This window comes from Acomys russatus, chromosome 18 (assembly GCF_903995435.1).
Source record: "Acomys russatus chromosome 18, mAcoRus1.1, whole genome shotgun sequence".
Taxonomy (NCBI): domain Eukaryota; kingdom Metazoa; phylum Chordata; class Mammalia; order Rodentia; family Muridae; genus Acomys; species Acomys russatus.
This window is the reverse complement of record NC_067154.1, coordinates 44,459,622-44,478,647: the sequence shown is the minus strand read 5'-3', so window position 1 is coordinate 44,478,647 and position 19,026 is coordinate 44,459,622. Positions and strand designations below refer to the sequence as shown.

Here is a 19,026-nt window from a genome sequence, read left to right as displayed (position 1 = left end):
ACAGTGGGCGACTGCCAGTCCTCACCTGTGAGACTCGGGGTAACAGTGGGCGACTGCCAGACCTCACCTCTGCAAGACTCAGGGCAACAGTGGGCGACTGCCAGACCTCACCCCTGCGAGACTCGGGGCAACAGTGGGCGACTGCCAGACTTCACCTCTGCAAGACTCGGGGTAACACTGGCTGACTACCAGACCTCACCTCTGCGAGACTCGGGGTAACTGGGTGAATACCAGAGCTCACCTCTGCGAGACTTGAGGTAACAGTGGGTGACTACCAGACCTCACCTCTGCGAGACTCGAGGTAACAGTGGGTGACTACCAGTCCTCACATCTGCGAGACTCGGGGTAACAGTGGGTGACTACCAGAGCTCACCTCTGCGAGACTCGAGGTAACACTGGGTGACTACCAGAGCTCACCTCTGCGAGACTTGAGGTAATCGTGGGTGACTACCAGTCCTCACATCTGCGAGACTCGGGGTAACAGTGGGTGACTGCCAGACCTCACCTCTGTGAGACTCCGGGTAACAGTGGGTGACTACCAGAGCTCACCTCTGCGAGACTCGGGGTAACAGTGGGTGACTACCAGACCTCACCTCTGTAAGACTCGGGGAAACACTGGGTGACTGCCAGACCTCACCTCTGCGAGACTCGGGGTAACAGTGGGTGACTACCAGACCTCACCTCTGCGAGACTCGGGGTAACAGTGGGTGACTACCAGACCTCACATCTGCGAGACTCGGGGTAACAGTGGGTGACTGCCAGACCTCACATCTGCGAGACTCGGGGTAACAGTGGGTGACTGCCAGACCTCACATCTGCGAGACTCGGGGTAACAGTGGGTGACTGCCAAACCACACCTCTGTGAGACTCGAGGTAACAGTGGGTGACTACCAGAGCTCACCTCTGCGAGACTCGGGGTAACAGTGGGTGACTACCAGACCTCACCTCTGTAAGACTCGGGGAAACACTGGGTGACTACCAGACCTCACCTCTGCGAGACTCGGGGCAACAGTGGGTGACTGCCAGATAGGAAGTCCAATAAATGTAGACAATGCTTAGCTCGGTTGTTTGTTAACTATAAGTTTATGTTTCATACCATTCCCATGTACCTACACTTCATTTTTAGGGAACATTATTTTTTAAAGCCCTTTTAGTTCTCTATAGATCTATGTGCAAAATATTAAAAGTTTATAACTATAGGCATTCGTTAAACCTTTGCTGGAACTCTCTATGACGTCTTCAGGGGAGGTCATATACAGAGCAGTGGCAGTCTTTTGCTCTTTTACTGATCCGGAGAAAGTTTTCAAATCCAGCATCCAAAGACAATTGAGACCCCCACAGACACTGTGTTCATGCAAAGATGTGTCCTGAACATAGTGTGTTCTAGTGGCCTTTCTGAGACCAAATATTGTCACAAAACTAAAACCTTGTACTTCTTATCAAACAAATTTTAGAAAAGAGAAGACAGAAATCTTTAAAATGGCAGGTTTTCTAAGGGGCTCCGAAATGCCCCTATCCAGGAACATCACCGCGCTAACTGCTTTGACACGGGCATGAGATTCCCACTTGGGATGCTGCACACTCATGCAGGGCCTGAGACTGCTGAAATAGAGTCTTTATTTCTGAACATTCCAAAACAGCAGGGTACACAGTAACAAATAGTAAGTCACAGACCATAAGAAAGCATCCATTAGTGCAAATGGGTTTTGTAAAAGGTCTATCAAAAAGGTTTATTTGCTTTAAAATGCATCCATTTCCAGAAGCATTGTTAATAAAACATTACAGTTTCATCCTTTGTAATAAAGTACTGGAAATCAATTGTGGTTGAGTAGCAAACATTGCAGGTCTTAAGTGCAATGAGCTTATGATACCATCATAAACATGAAAAACTCATGTAAGACAATAAATTAACAATGAAAAAGACAAGACTGTTTAACTCTGCCGTCTGGCTGTCTCCTTGAAATGCTTTAGGTTAAATTGTGCTCATTCAACGTAAAATTATGTCCCAAATTGTTCAGTGTATTTTTGCTGATATATCCCTAGAGCTAAAAAAATAGTACCTTACCACAAAAATATTTTTATGGCACAAAGTTTAAGTTGTTCCATAGTGGTTCACATAGGCATAAAAAGAAATAGGCACAAAAAATAAAAATTCATGTAAACTATAAAAAAAATTAAAATTCAAACCATGTTATAGAACCTAGTTGTAAATATGCAATGTATTAAAATGCAGACCATGTAACGGAAAGATGTTTAGAACATGTAAGTAAAATGAACAAGGTACTTTAAAAACCTCATATGGCAAAGCATTATTGATACATCTCAGTTCTCTCAAAAAGTATTCAGGTACAGAGCAGGTCTACAAAAACTTCCTAGAGCTAAGAGTAACGACACTGCAGCCGCAGGTTTGAGAGCGTTGCAGTATCTCAGGCAGAGAGTAAGTGCAATCGTTAGTCTCTGGTGATTGGTCCACGGAAAAACAATGCAGTACGTATGCTAAGATGTGAAGGGACAGAGCATCCCAGCACCCACGGTCACCCAGCCAGCTAGGCAACACACAACCCTCATTTTCACTTCTTCCCCAGTCTTCAAGGGTCCATAAACTGCATCAGTAGCAACCATCTCTCCAATTTCCATCCCTCAGCGTGCTGAGCGAAGACAAGGGCTTGGGGGGCTGCAGGAAGCTACGAAGAAACAAGGAAAGCAAACAGGCTGTTAATAATCCCACCAGTGACATTGCTCACTCTGGTCCCCTTCCTTACCAGTACTCCTCCAGCCAATAATGACAAGCTGTCACAAATGCGTATCAAGTTACCCCCTTCTGGGTTCTCATAGTGTATGCCAATCTGCTGGCGCCTGCAGCCAGAGCACAGAGCCACGTGTGTCCCATGTGAATAAGTTAATGTGTCAAAACATTTTGAGATAAAAATAAAAGGTAAAATCCTTGATGGAATAACAGCTAAAAGCATAAAGCAAACTTTATTAAATGTATAAACATATGCATGAATTCTTAGAATTTTAAATATTTTCCATCAAAGTTAAAAAGAACTTGAGAAACATTAAAAAAATTTTTCAAAAAATAATTCTGAAAAACCCAATGTTTTCTCAAATTTGAAGAAAACAGACCCTCTCATATTCTCTGACAATAGTAGTCTTCCTCCTTCAAGATACATATTCAAGAAAAAAATGGAGGGTCCCCAATAATGGACATATATATGTATATGTGTTATGCAATTCTGTTCATTCATAAGCATGCACGTCTGTACATTTACCAAAGGGAATAAGCCATGATGTACTGTCACTAGCCTTGCCGAAAATGTACCCTATAAAAAACTTGTCACTTTTTGTTTTAAAGATTTATTTATTTATGTTCTGTCTTTCTGTATATCTGCATTACAGAAGAGGGCATCAGATCCTATTATAGATGGTTGTGAGCCACCATGTGGTTGCTGGGAGTTGAACTCAGGTCCTCTGGGAGAGCAACCAGTGCTCTTAACCACTAAGTCATCTCTCCAGCCCCCAGAACTTGACACTTTTAAGCTGAGAAAAAGCCTGCCTGGACCACCTGGAACTTTCCAGTGCAAACTGGGCAAGTTCCGATGAGTCAAACTAAGATGTTTTCAGACCTAGGATAGGTCTCACTGTGAGCAGAGACCTGAAGTCGGGAGGAGACTAGCCACACAAGTAAATTGGGGCAGGGAAGACTAAAAGTCCTGTAGATGGGACTTGTCATCCAGAATGAGGTAAGGGAAAAGGGAATCGCAGTTACACAGCGACACCCATCACCTGAGAAAGAGGGACCCAAGATGTGCTATTAAGGACAATGATCTATGGTTAAACCGAGCAGGAGAAAAGTTAGAGTGAGCTGGAGAAACTCTGATTTCCAAAGATCCTCACCTTCTGACAGGCTGTGCAATCTTACTCCGAGGCAGGTTACTCCCATTTACTGCCAGGGAAGGTCTCGGAAGGGCACTGCGGCCCAGGATCCCAGAAGCTGCGGCTTTGTTTGGAGTAGGGATGCCCGTGTTGGAATATAACTGTGTGCCATTGGATAAAGGCGCGCTGCTGCTGCCTTGAACAGTTGGACTCACGTAGGCTGTGGCTTTCAGGGGCTGCCGGACTGGCACTGGGAAATGCCCCACGCTGTGAACTCGGTGTTGAATCTGTCCTGGTGATGGGACTGTAGGAGAAAACGTAAGAATCGCTGAACTGTTCCAAGAAAAAGCGCACGCACGTGTGCGTGCGTGCGTGCGTGCGTGTGTGTGTGTGTGTGTGTGTGTGTGTGTGTGTGTGTGTGTGTATGCGCGCGCGCACACATGCATCAGATGGTTGTAAGCCACCTAATGTGGCTACTGGGACTGAAGATGAATCTTCTAGAAGACCAGCAAAGTGTTCTCAACAACTAAACCACCTCTCCAGCCCCCAATTAGGATTTCTTGATGGTTTCTCTTCATGAAAACAAAACACGGCGACAATTTAATAGCTGTAATTATAGAAAGGAAGCCAGGAGTGATGCTTGTTGGCACAGGCATATGCTTTAGGTAGCATTTATTATGACATTATCTCAGGGCTTATTTGAAAAGTAAATAAATTAATTAAAGCCTTAGCCACTCAATTAAAAAGACACTCTTTTGACCTTTGTAACAGTGGCAAAATCTGTAAAATAAAGGGAGAAATCTGAGTAACAATTTAAAAAATTTTTACCAACATTGAACATCCTTTTACAGTCTGCGGTAATGAACAGGCAGAACTATTTAACTCTGTGCTCCTTTGCTCTAAAAATTAAGAGAAAACATTAACAGAAACTATGGCACAGTTCTGCCTTCCTACAAGTTTTTAAAGGTGACTGTTTTTACATGAAAAAAAAAAATCTGTTAACTAAAACACAGGTCACTATGTGAAGCTGCCTCAACTTCTTTTGAAGCATTGTATATAATAAACCTTTAGTGCGTAGTAGGCTGGTGACGTTCCACAGTGAACAACCCCGTCTCAAGATTTACACCTCACCAGCTCCTCACGTACTCCCACCCGCCGCCCCCCACAGAAGCCACCGCCAAGGATGACACATTCCCTCTTGCTTCTCCACATGCTGGCCACCCCCACATTTGAGTCACATCCTCTGTTCCTTTCTGTGTATAGCGTCCTTTACCCTGCGATGTGTCTCAGAGTCCGTCGTGCTGTGGGATTACTACTATGCAGTGGGGTGTTATGTGTGCTACTACCCACTGCGTGGGTGTCAGAACTGATCTGCTCTCTCCTGACGATGGAAGGCTGGACTGTTTCTGTTGGGGCTTTATGAACATCCTCCAACAGGTTTTGTTGATAAAGTGAAGGTCCTAGGTTGCACGTATATAGAGCTCCTCAGCCTTTAGGATAAGTGAATTCAGCAGAGTCCCTGGATATAAAAGCAAAACACAAAGACCAACTATACTGTGAATACCATCGGTGACAGTTATCCTTCACTGTCAGCCTCACCTGCCTAGGATCGACATGGAAACACGCGTCTGGGTCAAAGATGGCTTCCCAGAAAACGTTTAACTGAAAGGAAAGACCAGTCCTGGATGCAGGGGCACCATCATGCTGCTGGGTTCTGGCCTGCACAGAAAGGGCAGCTGGCCAAGCACCAGCACTCAGCTCTCCGTGCAGATGTGATGTGACTAGCCACCTGCTCCCCACCCTCCTGCCATGATGAATGACAGTTTCAAACTGTGAGCCTCTGAGCTGAGCTAAATGCTCCCTTCCTTAGTCGCCTTCGTCAGGCATTTTATTATAGAAACAAAAACATTCATATACCAAAAAACTAGAGGAAGCTAAATTTGAAAAAAATATAAAAATAATTAATTAAATACTTTAAAATGAGCTTAATTTTAGAGATATAAAACCTCTAGAAAAAAAAAGCTATAAAACACTGCTAAGACGCATTAACAAAGACTTAAATCAATGAAAGTCTACTCCATATCTATATGGACCACTAAAAATGCTGCTGATACAACAGTGACCTGCATACTCAATGAAATCGATTCATTTGAAATGAATCTATGGAATAGTTTTCAGGAAGAGTCCTACTGATAAACCAGGTCCCTTATAGCCAACATACATGAGAGACCCACATTCAGAAGAAATTAGCAAAAATGGACATCATTCTAGTTTCATAAGTAGGAAATAAAAATTTAGAAAGACTATAATGGCCAAGTTTAATGATTATAAACTAAAGGTCAAGTGTTTGATCACACCATGCTGCCATTCCAGTTTCTCCACATGTCCTCTGCAGAACTCTAAGCCTTGAACCTGAAACACAACTGTCCTAGTCACCTAGTCGCTGTGGGGAGACACCATGACCAAGACAACTCTTACAAGAGAAGCGTGTAACTGCAGCTGGCTTATGGTTTCAGAGGTTTAGTCTATTACTGTCATGGCAGAAAACGGTGCCATGCAGGCAGACACTGGAGCACTAGCTGAGGGCTCCATCCTGATCCACAAGCAGACAGTGAGACTGGGTCTAGAATGGGCATTTGAAAACCTCAAAACCCACCCCCAGTGACATACTTCCTCCAACAAGGCCACACCCCCTAATCCTTCTAATCCTATCAAATGGTTCCATTCCCTGGTGACCCAGCATTCCAGTACAGGAGCCTCTGGGGACCATTCTCATCCAATTCACCACGGTGCCTGACCTTCTAACACACAGTAAGCCTCCTTTGCTGTTCTGTCCTCTGTACTTGACTTTTCTATCTTCTTCAATTCTCCACATACACTAGATAGAATCTCACTATAAAGAATCCCCCTCCCCAAAAAAAGGAATTCCCCTCATCCATCAACTATTTGTTTGCTCATTTAAGCATGTACCCAGAAATATTTATATGGAACTATCAATTATAATCTATTACTAGTATTATTATTATTATCATAATTTATTCTGTGGCTCAAATGGCCTCAGCTCTGGCCACAGGCCATACTCTTCCACCATGTTCTCCTCAGCTTTTGAGTATTTCAAAGCTAGACATTCTGAGTCATGTGCACTCCACTCTATTTTGGGTTAGATCAATTTTTATAGCATTCAAAGTTGTTATTGTCCACAATGATTTACAGTCAACAAAGCTCATAATCAGTCCCATATCTGCTAGTATCAAAACTTTTTCCTCTTGCCCTACACTGATGCTGATGATCTTTATAACTCATACATAGGATTTTTTTTCTCAGCTACGTTTCTTCATGATAAAATTAGCCCTCTGTCTAAAATAAAAATAAATAACATGAAGTTAGTTAACAGTCTTTCTTTCACATCATAAATTGTTTCTGCCTTTAATTTACTATTCAACAGGCATGGCATGCATTCCTTCATAGACTCATCTTTTACCCTGAGCCATTTGCTGTGAGTTCATTGTGTTCAAGCAACATGCCAGGTCCGGGGATCAGGAAAATCAAATGAACTAAGGTCTATCTAAGCCCAGGAGAGCTCAGAACCTGGCAAAATACAATAACAATAAAGCTCGGCACATGCCCGGCGCTCTATCCAAAATGCTTGGAAAAGAGCATTAGATTTAGGTTTGAGATGTTTTTAATTTTGAGAAATATCTATCATCTATCTATCAATCATATATTTATCACATGGTTGTGAGCTATGATGTGGCTGCTGGGACTCAAACTGGGGTTGTCTGAAAGAGCAGCCAGTTAATCACTTAGCCTTCTCTCCAGCCCCACAAGTTTGAGAACATTTGCATATACATCGCCATGGGTCCCCTACAGGCAGGCTGCTGTGTTGAAGCCTTAGCTCCTAGCTGACAGCCTTTGTCTGAGAAGTGTTGCAAACAGGAGGAGGTGGGGCCTACCTGGAGAAAGCGAGGCCATGGGTCCTATCCTGAGAGGACATACCTTGTCCCTAAGCCTGTCCCTTCTCAACTCTTCCTTTTTGGTTACCGAGAAGTCAATAACTCGCTCCTCTGCCTGATCTCACAGGATGATACTTGCTATGCTCAGATCCGAACAGCACATCCAACCAGTCATGAACTGGCACCCAAAATGGAAACCAAATGGGACCTTTCTTCCCTTTAGATGGCTTCTCTTGGTTGTGTGCCACAGTGATCAAAAAACCTAACAAAATATTGAAAGCAGGGTGGCTGCTCTAGTCCTGTGACCTGGTGCTTCCTAAGCCTTTCCTATTGGTTTGGAAGGAGGAATTTATAAATTAAAAAAAAAAAAAAAACCAAAAAGCTTTGTGCTTAGTGATTCTCATAGTAGCTCAGGAGACCAGAATGACATCTAGACACTAAGACAGAAAGACTATGCTCTTGGTGGTCCGATGGCACTGAGAATCAGACTTCTGCAGCCACAGTCCAAAAAACGCTCACTTAGCTCTTGAGCTGGCCAGAAGACTGAAGCCGATCACGTGACACTGGTTTTGCAGACTTGCAGGGGCAAGAGTGGAATTCACAGGTCCCTGCCTAAGCACTCAGAGGACAGCGGGAGATGCACTGGGCAGCGCGGGAGATAGGACAGAGCCTTGTAGTTGAGACTTCAGGAATCGCAGATGCGATGAGCATGGGGCACTTGCCAAGGAAAGCCATAGGAGTCAGAGGAGCTAGCTCATGGAGAAGCCATTCGCTCTGCGGGTGGGCAGCACAACCACAGCTGCAGGCTTACCCAAGAGCCAGAGTGCTTGACCCTGTGACAGCAGCTACTTACCTCGCTGGGGTTGGGCCTTGCTTCGGCCCTACCCATTTGTTTCTGTTCCCTATTCTTCCTTCCCTGCTGTAATGGAAACGTTTACTGTATCATCTTACGCTGGAAGTACGTAACTTTTTTTCTTGATTTCACAGTACTCTGCTGAGACTGGGCTTAGGTCTTCGGGGACCTTGAACTTGGAGGTTCTGAGCACTGCAGGAACTATCAAAACTATGGCAATTCATGGAAATAGAGCGAATATATGTGGGATGATCAGATGATATAAACAGTGTTAGTTGGTAGACTAGTAAGCTGACGCCTGTGAACCAGCGTGAGCAGCTTCTTTCACAGAATAAACGCGGTCACTCTGCTGTTAGAAACTGGGACATAAGGAAAGAAAAACAACCACATGTTGGAGAAAGAGTCTGGTATCTGAAACTAGGTTTGAGGAAGGAGGGTTTAAAAACCACTTGAGAAAAAAATTAAAAAAAAAAAAAAACCACTTGAGATACAAACTCCTAGCCAGCGCTCCACATACTCCATGGAGCTCACAGCGTGTGAACACTGGCCTGGGCTCTTCCTCCTGGAGTCCGCATAAGACTCAACCCCAACAGACCTCATGCGGGAGGGACAAGTGCCTGGGACCACCGCATCCCCACACGGGCTGAAAGCACACACCACTGGGGCTAACATTACATTGCTCACTGATGGGCAAAGCAAGTGAGCAATGCTATGGGTATGCTGGGATGGAGGATATAAAATTACCTTATACACACTAAAATGTATCTTCATCTTTGGGGAAAAGTGCTTTAGAATAGTGAAAAACATAACCAAAGTGACAGCTGGGCCGAACCAGTGTGCTTCTCTTGAGCAAAAATGCCAGACTAACAAAATGAAGGATGAGGGTCTCCACGGGAACCAGGTTGTACAATAGGCGAACCAGTGACTGCTTAGCAGGTCTCTAGCCTCGAGTATAAAGGCCCCTGTAATTTATTAGTGGTAGCAGTTGGTAACTAGCATGGGCACTGGAGGAAACACTACTTGGTCAGAGTGAAAACTAAGTTATCAGACTAAGTTTCCTCTAGTGTGCCTAGGTGAAAAAGCAATATTGGAAAAATAACTTCTTTTCACTTACTGCAGGAGGGTACCCTTGACATCCCACTTCCGGCTCCATGCAAGCTTGAGTCAAAACTCTGGCTGCTCCTCACTGTCACGGGAGAGCTGAGGTTGCTACTGACTGCAGTGGTGCTTGGCATCCGGGCCAGGTTCGGCATACTTCTCCGGAGCTTGTCTGAAAAAGAAAGGATTTCCTTAAGTTAAAGATAAGTTTCATGCCATTAGAGACATTTGCTTTCAAAGTAAATAATAAAAATAGTGACACATAGAAAACAGCATGTCCATTATACAGAGACTAAGGGAGAAGTAACCTCTGATATGCGCAACATACACTCTAGAATATTCTAATTGATGTCTCGTTGACAAGAAGAAATACATATTCTACAGCAAATAAAAAAGGCCATCCTAATTAACTTGCTATTTGTTACTACACAATACATGAATAACTCTGCCAAACTCGGTTAGAAAATGACCCTGAACCCATTTATAAATAAAAGTGCTAAAAATAAAGGTACATGTACATTTAAAAGATAAACAATATGAGACTTGGTATTAAAACTTACTAAATCTTTTAGTAACAGGTCAAAACAAAATACATAAAATTCCAATTTAAACTGTCTTAGCACGATAGCCACGAGTCAATATGAGCCACTGGCTTCTTAAAAGTGTTAACCCTTCCTGTATGCAAGCTGAAAACGGAATGCCTCATTGTGTTTTGTTTTTGTTTCTCTTCTGCTAGGTGCATCTGCTGTCACCAGGAGGCGGCAGAGAGCTACATACAAACAGCCTGGCTCAGATGTGAAAGTATCAAGAAGTTGTTCAAAAGAACTGGTTCTTTGCTAGCACGCCTCCTCCCCCAACTCCCCTTACCACACGTCAGTTCACTCGAGTTCAGAAAGCAAAGGTCATATCTGAACACTTAAGTCCAAACTGGAGCAAGCTTAAACGGAACTTGATTCCTTTTTCCCTTTAATTCTATGTCATAGAGCCACGCACTTCCCCAAATCCACTCCCTTCTGCACTCCAGACTCCAAACCCCTCAGTCCCACTAGTCACCAAGCCTCCCACCACTGCAGAGTGCAGAGACCCTCTTTTGTCACCACTTTCCACAAAGCGCACTTAGCTGGTTTCCATGGACGCTGTCTGTGGGACACAGGGGCATACTTGGGCAAGTCCCTGGCTCAGCTCTGTCTACTGCCAAGCCCTCTCACCTCAACCCCAAAGCATGGGTCAGATTAAGCCTCCAGGTTACAGGCTCAGCATGCACCACCAGACTTATCTCCCCATGGCCTGTTCCTGCCGTTCAGCCTGTTCCCAAGGACAGGGAAGTCTCTTATTGGACACAATGGCCCCTCCACTTGAACACATTTCCTCATCCCAAAGAAGGAATGAACAAAAATAAAAGATCCATACGGTGCATACGTTAAGTGATAGGCACTCTGCATGGGTTGAGATACCACAGTATGTGAGACCACCACAGTTTCCAAGTCTCCTTGTGTTTATGGTTTAAACCAGCATTTATCTTTAGTTCCAGGGAGAAAAACTAAAATATATTTAAATGCAGTTTCTCCAAAATGAAAGAAATTAAGTATTAAAGAGTAACATTTTTGAAAAGTAGGGCTAAAATTTTAGAAGACCTCAAACCTGGTAATGTCTAAATTTGTTGTAATGTTTTATTTTGTTCAACTCTTTTAAGAATTCTCTTTATTAATACATATCAGGGCATTCAGTCTCATGGTCATTCTTTTTCAAGCTAAGTCAGAAACCGATGATTCTTGACTCCTCAAGCACCGCAAGCAAATCAAACCAGGTCCCTTGATTTCTCTCCCTTTATGCACGACATTGTGTTCATTACTTAAATTCTTTCATTGTAGCTCTGTCTAGCAAGCTGTGCCTAGGGAACAGACAGAAAAGCAAACACGTATAAAAAGCATATTACCTAAGAAGTATAATGAAGTACAGTAGGACAGCCTGGAAAGTGCAATGACAAAGGACCAGAGTATTTAAGCCAGCGTGCGAGCTCTTGCTAATGCACTGGGTATGCATGCGACTCCTCCTTCACAGAGGAGCCTGTGGGCTGAGGGGCCACCCCTCCTACAGCCCCTGCCCTGCACTGTTCTATGCTATCCCGACATAGACTCTTCTACTTGATGGCTATTTTCTTCATTATAGTAATTTCCCCTTACTCTCAGGGGAGTCCTTCCAAAATCTGAAATGTCTAAAATCATAGATAGTACCAAAATATACATGCACTCTGTTTTTCCTGTACATCCATACCTATGATAAAGAATTAATAAAAGCTTATAAGCGAGTGAATAATAAAAGTTGTTTAAAGTCTATTGTTTATGCCTTAGTTAGGGTTACTATCACTGGATAAAACACCATGACCAAAAGCAAGTCGGGTAGGGGGTGGAAAGGGTTTATTTTTGGCTTATACTTCCATAACACTGTGCATCATGGAAGGAGGTCAGGACAAAAAAAAGATCAAAGCAGGGCAGGAACATGGAGGCAGGAGCTGATGCAGAGGCCACGGAGAGGAACTACATACTGGCTTGCTCCTCATGGCTTACTCACCTTACTGTCTTATAGAACCCCAAACCACACACCCAGGAGTGGCACCACCCACAATGGGCTGGGCCCTCTTACATCAATCAGTAATTAAGAAAACATCCTACATGCTCCCCCATAGCCCGATGTTACAGAGGCATTTTCTCAGCTGGGCCTCCCACTTCACCAGTTTCTCTCTACCTTGTGACAAGTGACAGAAAAATTGGATGGCACGGCTTATTTCTAATATTTTCCAGTTAGCATCTTCTGACCTTGGTAAACAGGGAAGTAAGCTCAGAAAGCAAAAGCTCGGGTTAAGGGAAGACTTATCTCCTCGAGGCTTCACCTGGACTCCCAACAGTTGGGAGTAAGCCCAAGGTTTCACAAGAGCTACAGGCACTCCACCAACACCTGGGGTGAAGAAGTGCCTATGTCTATATGAGACTAAACTATTTTCACTATATATTTTTGGATAGCATGGAGGCAGAGGGAAGCAATCACATTCTATTAATTAGAAATTTGAGCTTCTATATTTTTAAATTTTTATTTTCAGGGGCCAATAGTGTGGCCTAGCACCGATTATTGCCTGAGTTGAATCCCCAATACTATAAATTCATACAAATTAAGATGCATTTAATCTCAAAAATCTACCATGAGTGTTTTTAATATAGCAAAATTAAAAATTGTGCCATGAGCACATGTGTTTTCTTCCCAGAGCTACCAGCTGTTTTCATTCTGCCAGTTAGTTCATCATAGCACATCCACTTGTTTGCCTTCCACAGTATAAAAGCATCAGACACTCTTTGATACTTTAACCCAAAATGCATATGGATCTCCTAAGATGAAGAAATGGCTATAGACCCACAATACTTTCTATCGCATTTAAGCACAATAACATAACTCACAAGCAAAGTTTTCCAAATGTCCCAAAAAAGTCATTTGTTACATTTTTCTCCCAAACCATGATCTGTATGTTTATTCTTCATTAATACAGACACACTGATCTTGAACAGCAGTCTTTACTCGTGCTAACACCATAACCCTTACTAAGAAGCCATCCCAGTATAAACACTTTGGACACTTGCAAGTGAGCTGTGATCTCTGGCTGAAATTGGACCACCCTGGCAAACAACCTAGGATGTATTCACAGTAACGCACACTGTGACATCAAGAACTAAACAGCAATGTCCCAGTTGCATCTTCCTAAGAAATCAGAATCTTTAAGACCCGATCGATATACAATGGAAAAGTGGAAGAGACCGTGAGATGCTCAGTCGGGGCAGCACAACTCAACCTTCCATAGAGCAGGGAACTCAGGAATCAAGGAGACGCTAGCTTCACCTGCCCGCCAGGCAACACAGACCCAAGGAAGGTCACTGTGCTACCAATGGCTGCATCACAGCACCCAAACCCTACGGAGTACAGGAAGGCCAGGAAACAATCTGCAAAGCTTAGTTACTCCCAACTCACTGATTTCCTCCAAAACGTGCCAAAAATGTTTAGAAGTGGTCTTTTTGGAAACTAGGCAGTGTAGGACCCGCATAAATAATAAATGTTTGAAATCTGTTTCTGCCTTTTTAAACTGTGGTTGTTTTGCCAAGGTTGTAGTTTTGGTTGCTCGAGTCAGAGTCTCACTATGTAGGCTTGGCTGACCTAGAACTCACCATGAAGACCAAGTAGGTCTTGAACTTAGAGATCCGCCTGCCTCTTCATGTCAATTTGGCTTAGCTTGAGTGAAGTGTATTTTGCCACAATAATTATATAAAATTCAGTATGTTTTTAAAATGGTGTCTTATCTATTCTTAATTTTTTTTTCATGCGCATATACAATCTTTATCATATCTGCTCCTCCCTTCTCGGCTCCCAATTTACCCCAGGATCCCCCAACACAGCTCCCTCCCTCCCAGTTGTATGTGCTATTTTGAATTTTTTATTATCATTTTAAAAAATAGATCGAAGCAGGGATGGAGAGATGGCTCAGTGGTTAAGAGCACCACCTGCTCTTCCAAAGGTCCTGAGTTCAATTCCCAGCAACCACATGGTGGCTCATAAGCATCTGTAATGTGATATGGCGCCCTCTTCTGGCTTGCAGGAGTACATGCAAGCAGAGCGAGCACTGTATACATAATAATAAATAAATAAATCGTTAAAAAGAAATAGATTGATGCATTAATTATTTTCTCCCATCTGTATTGTTTTAGTAGTTGAGAACACTGGATACTCTCAAAGTTACCATTTTCTTCCGTAAGTTGGTTCAAGTAACAGTGAAGTATCTGAGCCATATGTTTAAAAATGTTCAAAACGTGTAGGTGGAGTGGGAGAGAAATTTTATTCAGCACATCTTACTCCAGGCAATGCAGTATTCATTATTTAATTTCTTTAATTTATTCCTTGTAACATATTTAAATTGGGAGAAAGTATACCAGATGGTTAATGCAAAATTACAGTGATGTTTTCTGAAAGATAGAAATTATTTTATCTTCTTTTTACAGCTAAGAAGCCCAAAGCTTGAGTGAGCTGAAACTTCAGCTTGGAAGGGCTGAGTGGGCGGACAGGATGGGAACTCAGAGCTTGCTGGCTTCAGAGCCTGCGTCCTCCCAGGAAGCCGATTTGTCAGAAGCACAGCCAGAAAACTACTTTTGTGCTCCTGTCCCTTCATGTGCAGAAACACTTAAGGAACATAAAACCAACACATGCGGACCCTGGACTGCGACATGTTTCCACTCCCCGTGAGCAGCATCACAGCACGGGCTTCAGGGACATCCAGTTCTTTCTGAACGTGTTTGATGAAAGTGTTATCACAGCTCCAAGGCAGAACAACAATGACACAGATGAGATCAGTCCTGCTGACAGTACCAGCCCCAGGAAGTAGAGCCAGAGCCTGCAGGACACACTAAACTATGGTGCTAGAAAACACCTTCAAGGCCAGCCTGCTCTACAAAGTGAGTCCAGGACAGCCAATGGTACACAGAGAAACCCTGTCTCGAAAAGCAAACAAATGCAAAAAACAACAACAACTACAAACCCGAAAAAGCAAAAAACGAAAAAAGAAAGAAGGAAGGAAGGAAGGAAGGAAGGAAAGAAAAGAAAAGAAAAGGAAAAGACCAGACCTCCAGGTCACAAGCCCTGCCACCCACCTTCCAGCTGCGACAGGCTGTCAGGGCATCCATATGAACATGAGGAATGTAGCACCGCCTGGCTGGCATCAGGGGCTTTAAGATATTAGCCATAAGACTTTCCTTAGCCAGCACTCTCAAATTTAAAATCTGAGCATATTATTGGAGGAATCTGAAATATAATACTTTAAATACTTTCAAGTGACCTTTTATTTTGCAGGAATAACACAACTAAGGAGGAAAGAGGGTGAAAACTAAAAATGTGTTGCCATTTGACCACTAATTGACCTTGATTCGCCCTAGTGACATTTTAAAAGGCCATTTATATACTTCGGGACTTTGAGAAATGCTATGATTTTATACTGAAAGGCTATAACTATCTAAGTCCAAAACAGTTAAGTAGTTTCTTGCAGTTTTCTAGGTTCTGCATGGAGGTCCTGTCTGATCACCAATACAAAGGCACACCAGCCTTGGGGTGTCACATGACTGACAAAGGCACACCAGCCTGGGGGTGTCACATGACCGAAAAAGGCACACCAGCCTTGGGGTGTCACATGACCGTTCTCTCTGTGGTTCTCAGGAGTCACAGGGTCTAATTCCTTGGAATATAAGGAAAAGGACAGTAAAAAATGTCATAGAGAATTATAACGCACACACTGGCATTACGGATCAATTTTTCATTAACATGCCAATAAGAAGTCTCCCCAATCCTACTGCTTCGTGGGTGTTAATCTGAAGTTATGAATTAGTGCAAGAGCAGTGTGCTCCGAAAGATTCACTGTCGACATTTACTGTCACCCTAATCTCAAAATAGAGAGTAACAGGGACCTTTTTAACTACATGGAGCTCAGCCATGAAGCCCTCAGCCTGCACAATACTGCCACCCTACACCTGACAAACACCACAAAGGTCTTCACACTTGGGGGCTGGAGAGATGGCTCAGTGAGCAAAATGCAGGCAGCATGAGCGCGAGGAGCCAACCTCAGATCCTTCTGCACCCACATAAATAGAATTCCTGTGATCTCAGCTCTGGGAAAGCAGACAGGGTGAACCCGGAGGCTCACCAACCAGCCAGTACAGCCTTATCGGCAAGGCCCAGATTCCAGCGGATACCCAGTCTCAAGAAAAAAGGTGGACAACGATTAAGAAAACCAATAGCCACTGTCCTCTAACCCCCCGCCTCTGCCCGCATGTGTGCGCATGCCCACGCGCTGTGCACACACAAATACACAAAAACATCTGCATACCTGAATGTCATTGCTGAGGCAGGATCATCAAGATAATCTTCCTGAAGTCAGAAATCTATAAAGCTGAGACACAGCTAGAAGGTAGTGAGTTTTAGACGGAAATTCAGACCAAGCGGGCAAGGACACAAGGATAAACTTAGACATGAGAAACCCCTGGCAAAGATGTATCGGCGGGAAACAGAGCCTACCTCCACTGGTCCTATTTGGTTGTTGATCTGGAGTTTGGGCTTGAGGTGAGTAATACTGTGGCTGCTGGAAATTGTTTGAAGGAAAATACTGGGAACTGGGGCTCCTCCTGCAATCCCGAATGCTGGAGAAAGTCTGTGAGTGGGGGATCCCTCTTTGGAAAGGCGAACACCTTGGAAGGCGAGGCTGCGGCGGCGGCAAATGGTCAAATTCTTCCTCATCCTCCAGGCTGTACCGATCATACTCTTGGTCACTACATGTCCCTTTTTTCCCTGAACTCAGCGACAGACTGGAAGTGTGTCTCGACACAGATGCTGAAGTAGACGCGTAGTCCTGCCTGAGACCTGGTGAAACAGACAGCGCTTTACCAGACAGTTCGGAGTAACTAGCGCCATTTATTATTTTTATCTTAAAATGACAATAAATTACTCAAAAAAAGACACAACATTTTGCTAAAGGTTATTAAATACCCCCAACATAAATTTTAAAAAACATACATTTATCTACCAAACACATATCTAATGTCAGGTCAGGCAGTGTTGAAAAAAATAAACCACCATTCCAGTGAAGACACACACAGCCTTTCTGTTGTGGCTCCAGAAGTCATCTGCTATAGGACTCTCCAAATTGTATCCCTTTCCAAGTTTGAAAGTAGTTAGGAAAACAGAGTTAAAAAGGAATATCCATTATAATCACAGCTTCCTGAGAGCTAGAAGAATTACAAAAACCAACTCCCTGACCAAGTAAGGCTCCTGTTTCCTCTACCAAAGCTCAGGGCTAAGAAGGAAGTTTAAAACATGAGTTGCAAATACTTTATAACAAGGTCTTTATGCTACGAGCTATTAAATTCTTCAAAGTGCAACGATGTTTCAATGCTTCAGTGGGTTTAGGTCATCCCAAACAGCAACCATCCCCGAGACAGGCACATTGCAAGCTTTTCATTTTTAGCACTGTCCACAGCAAGTGTTTAGTCTCCTCATGATTACTTATATCTGAAGCTGGCATCCAATCTTTGCCACATGTTTTAGCTGAAGCGCTTAAATTCACCATTAGTGGCCCAAAGTAATCGCCTTGCTCTTCAACATGTATCTTATTAAATCCCTCTTGCTTAATCCTAAAAGGAGGGAATCGGTATGTTTAACATTCCCCTGCGCTGCCCTGAAAAGGTAACACCCAAGCAAGCTTGGCCCAGGTCTGTGAAGCGCACCTTACTGTGTCCTTGAAAGACAGTACCAATGCCAATGAAGACTACTTGGTAAGCTGTGCCATTTCCAGTAGACACCCTCCCCCCAACCCACACTGTTTTTTAGCCTGGAACATATTGAAGCATTTTAATTGAGTTTTGGTTGGTTTTTTTGTTTGTTTGTTTGTTTTGTTTTGTTTTTTTAATTATGATAGACTCCCACAAAGCCCTTGGAAATAATACTAGTATTTCACCCAGCTTCCAACAGCTTTGCAAATTTGCTGACTAGCACAATAGTTAGGTTATTGGCAATGATATGATCAACCCATATTTTTTTTTCAGATTTTTTTTTCACTTACTTATGTATGTACAGGCTAATATTAAGTTTCTTATAATTTTACCAGCTCCATGCTTTTATGCCATTCACAATACTGAATAGCTCTACACCATGAAATCCTTTGTGTTACCATTAGAAGCACACATCCTCTACCATCTCTTTTCCAGCCCCAGGCCCACGCCCACCCACCAATCTTGTCCTACACTTTTCAAGTTGTGTCATTTCAAAATGTTACACAACTAGAACTACACTGCATACAGCTCTTGTGACTCTCTCTCTCTTTCTCTCTCTCTCTTTTATGGTTCCCTCAAGCCCACCCAAGATGCCCTATCAATATGTTGCTCCTGTTTATCCATGAGTAGATTCCAATGCATGGACATACCACACTCACTCAACCACTCATTACTGCTCTAAATGAGAGATGTCCTCCACAGCCTCAGGCATCTGAACACTTGGCCTCCAGTTGAAGGCGCTGTTTGGGGACATTTAGGAGCTGTGAGTGCTGCTGGAGGAAATGCATCACTAGAGGCGGGCCTTGAGAGGTCACAGCCTTGCCTTGCTTCCTGTCACTCTCCCTGCTTCCAGTCTGTTGCGGAAGAAGAGATGGTCTCTCAGCTTCCTTCTCTGGCCACC

At 43.4% G+C, this 19,026-nt stretch overlaps 1 protein-coding gene across 2 annotated transcripts in view; it reads right to left on the bottom strand.

Moving 5' to 3' along the window:
- Positions 1-1,266: 1,266 nt before the first annotated feature.
- Slain1 (SLAIN motif family member 1) overlaps positions 1,267-19,026 on the bottom strand; it is a 57,891-nt gene continuing 40,131 nt past the window's right edge. For both annotated transcript variants that reach the window (XM_051160932.1, XM_051160933.1), the window contains 4 exons: positions 16,876-17,217; positions 9,797-9,952; positions 3,898-4,180; positions 1,267-2,684 (listed from right to left, as the gene is read on the bottom strand). In XM_051160932.1, the coding sequence (XP_051016889.1) occupies positions 2,609-2,684; positions 3,898-4,180; positions 9,797-9,952; positions 16,876-17,217 (857 nt within the window). In that variant the 3' untranslated portion in view covers positions 1,267-2,608. The remainder of the gene's footprint in view (positions 2,685-3,897; positions 4,181-9,796; positions 9,953-16,875; positions 17,218-19,026) is intronic.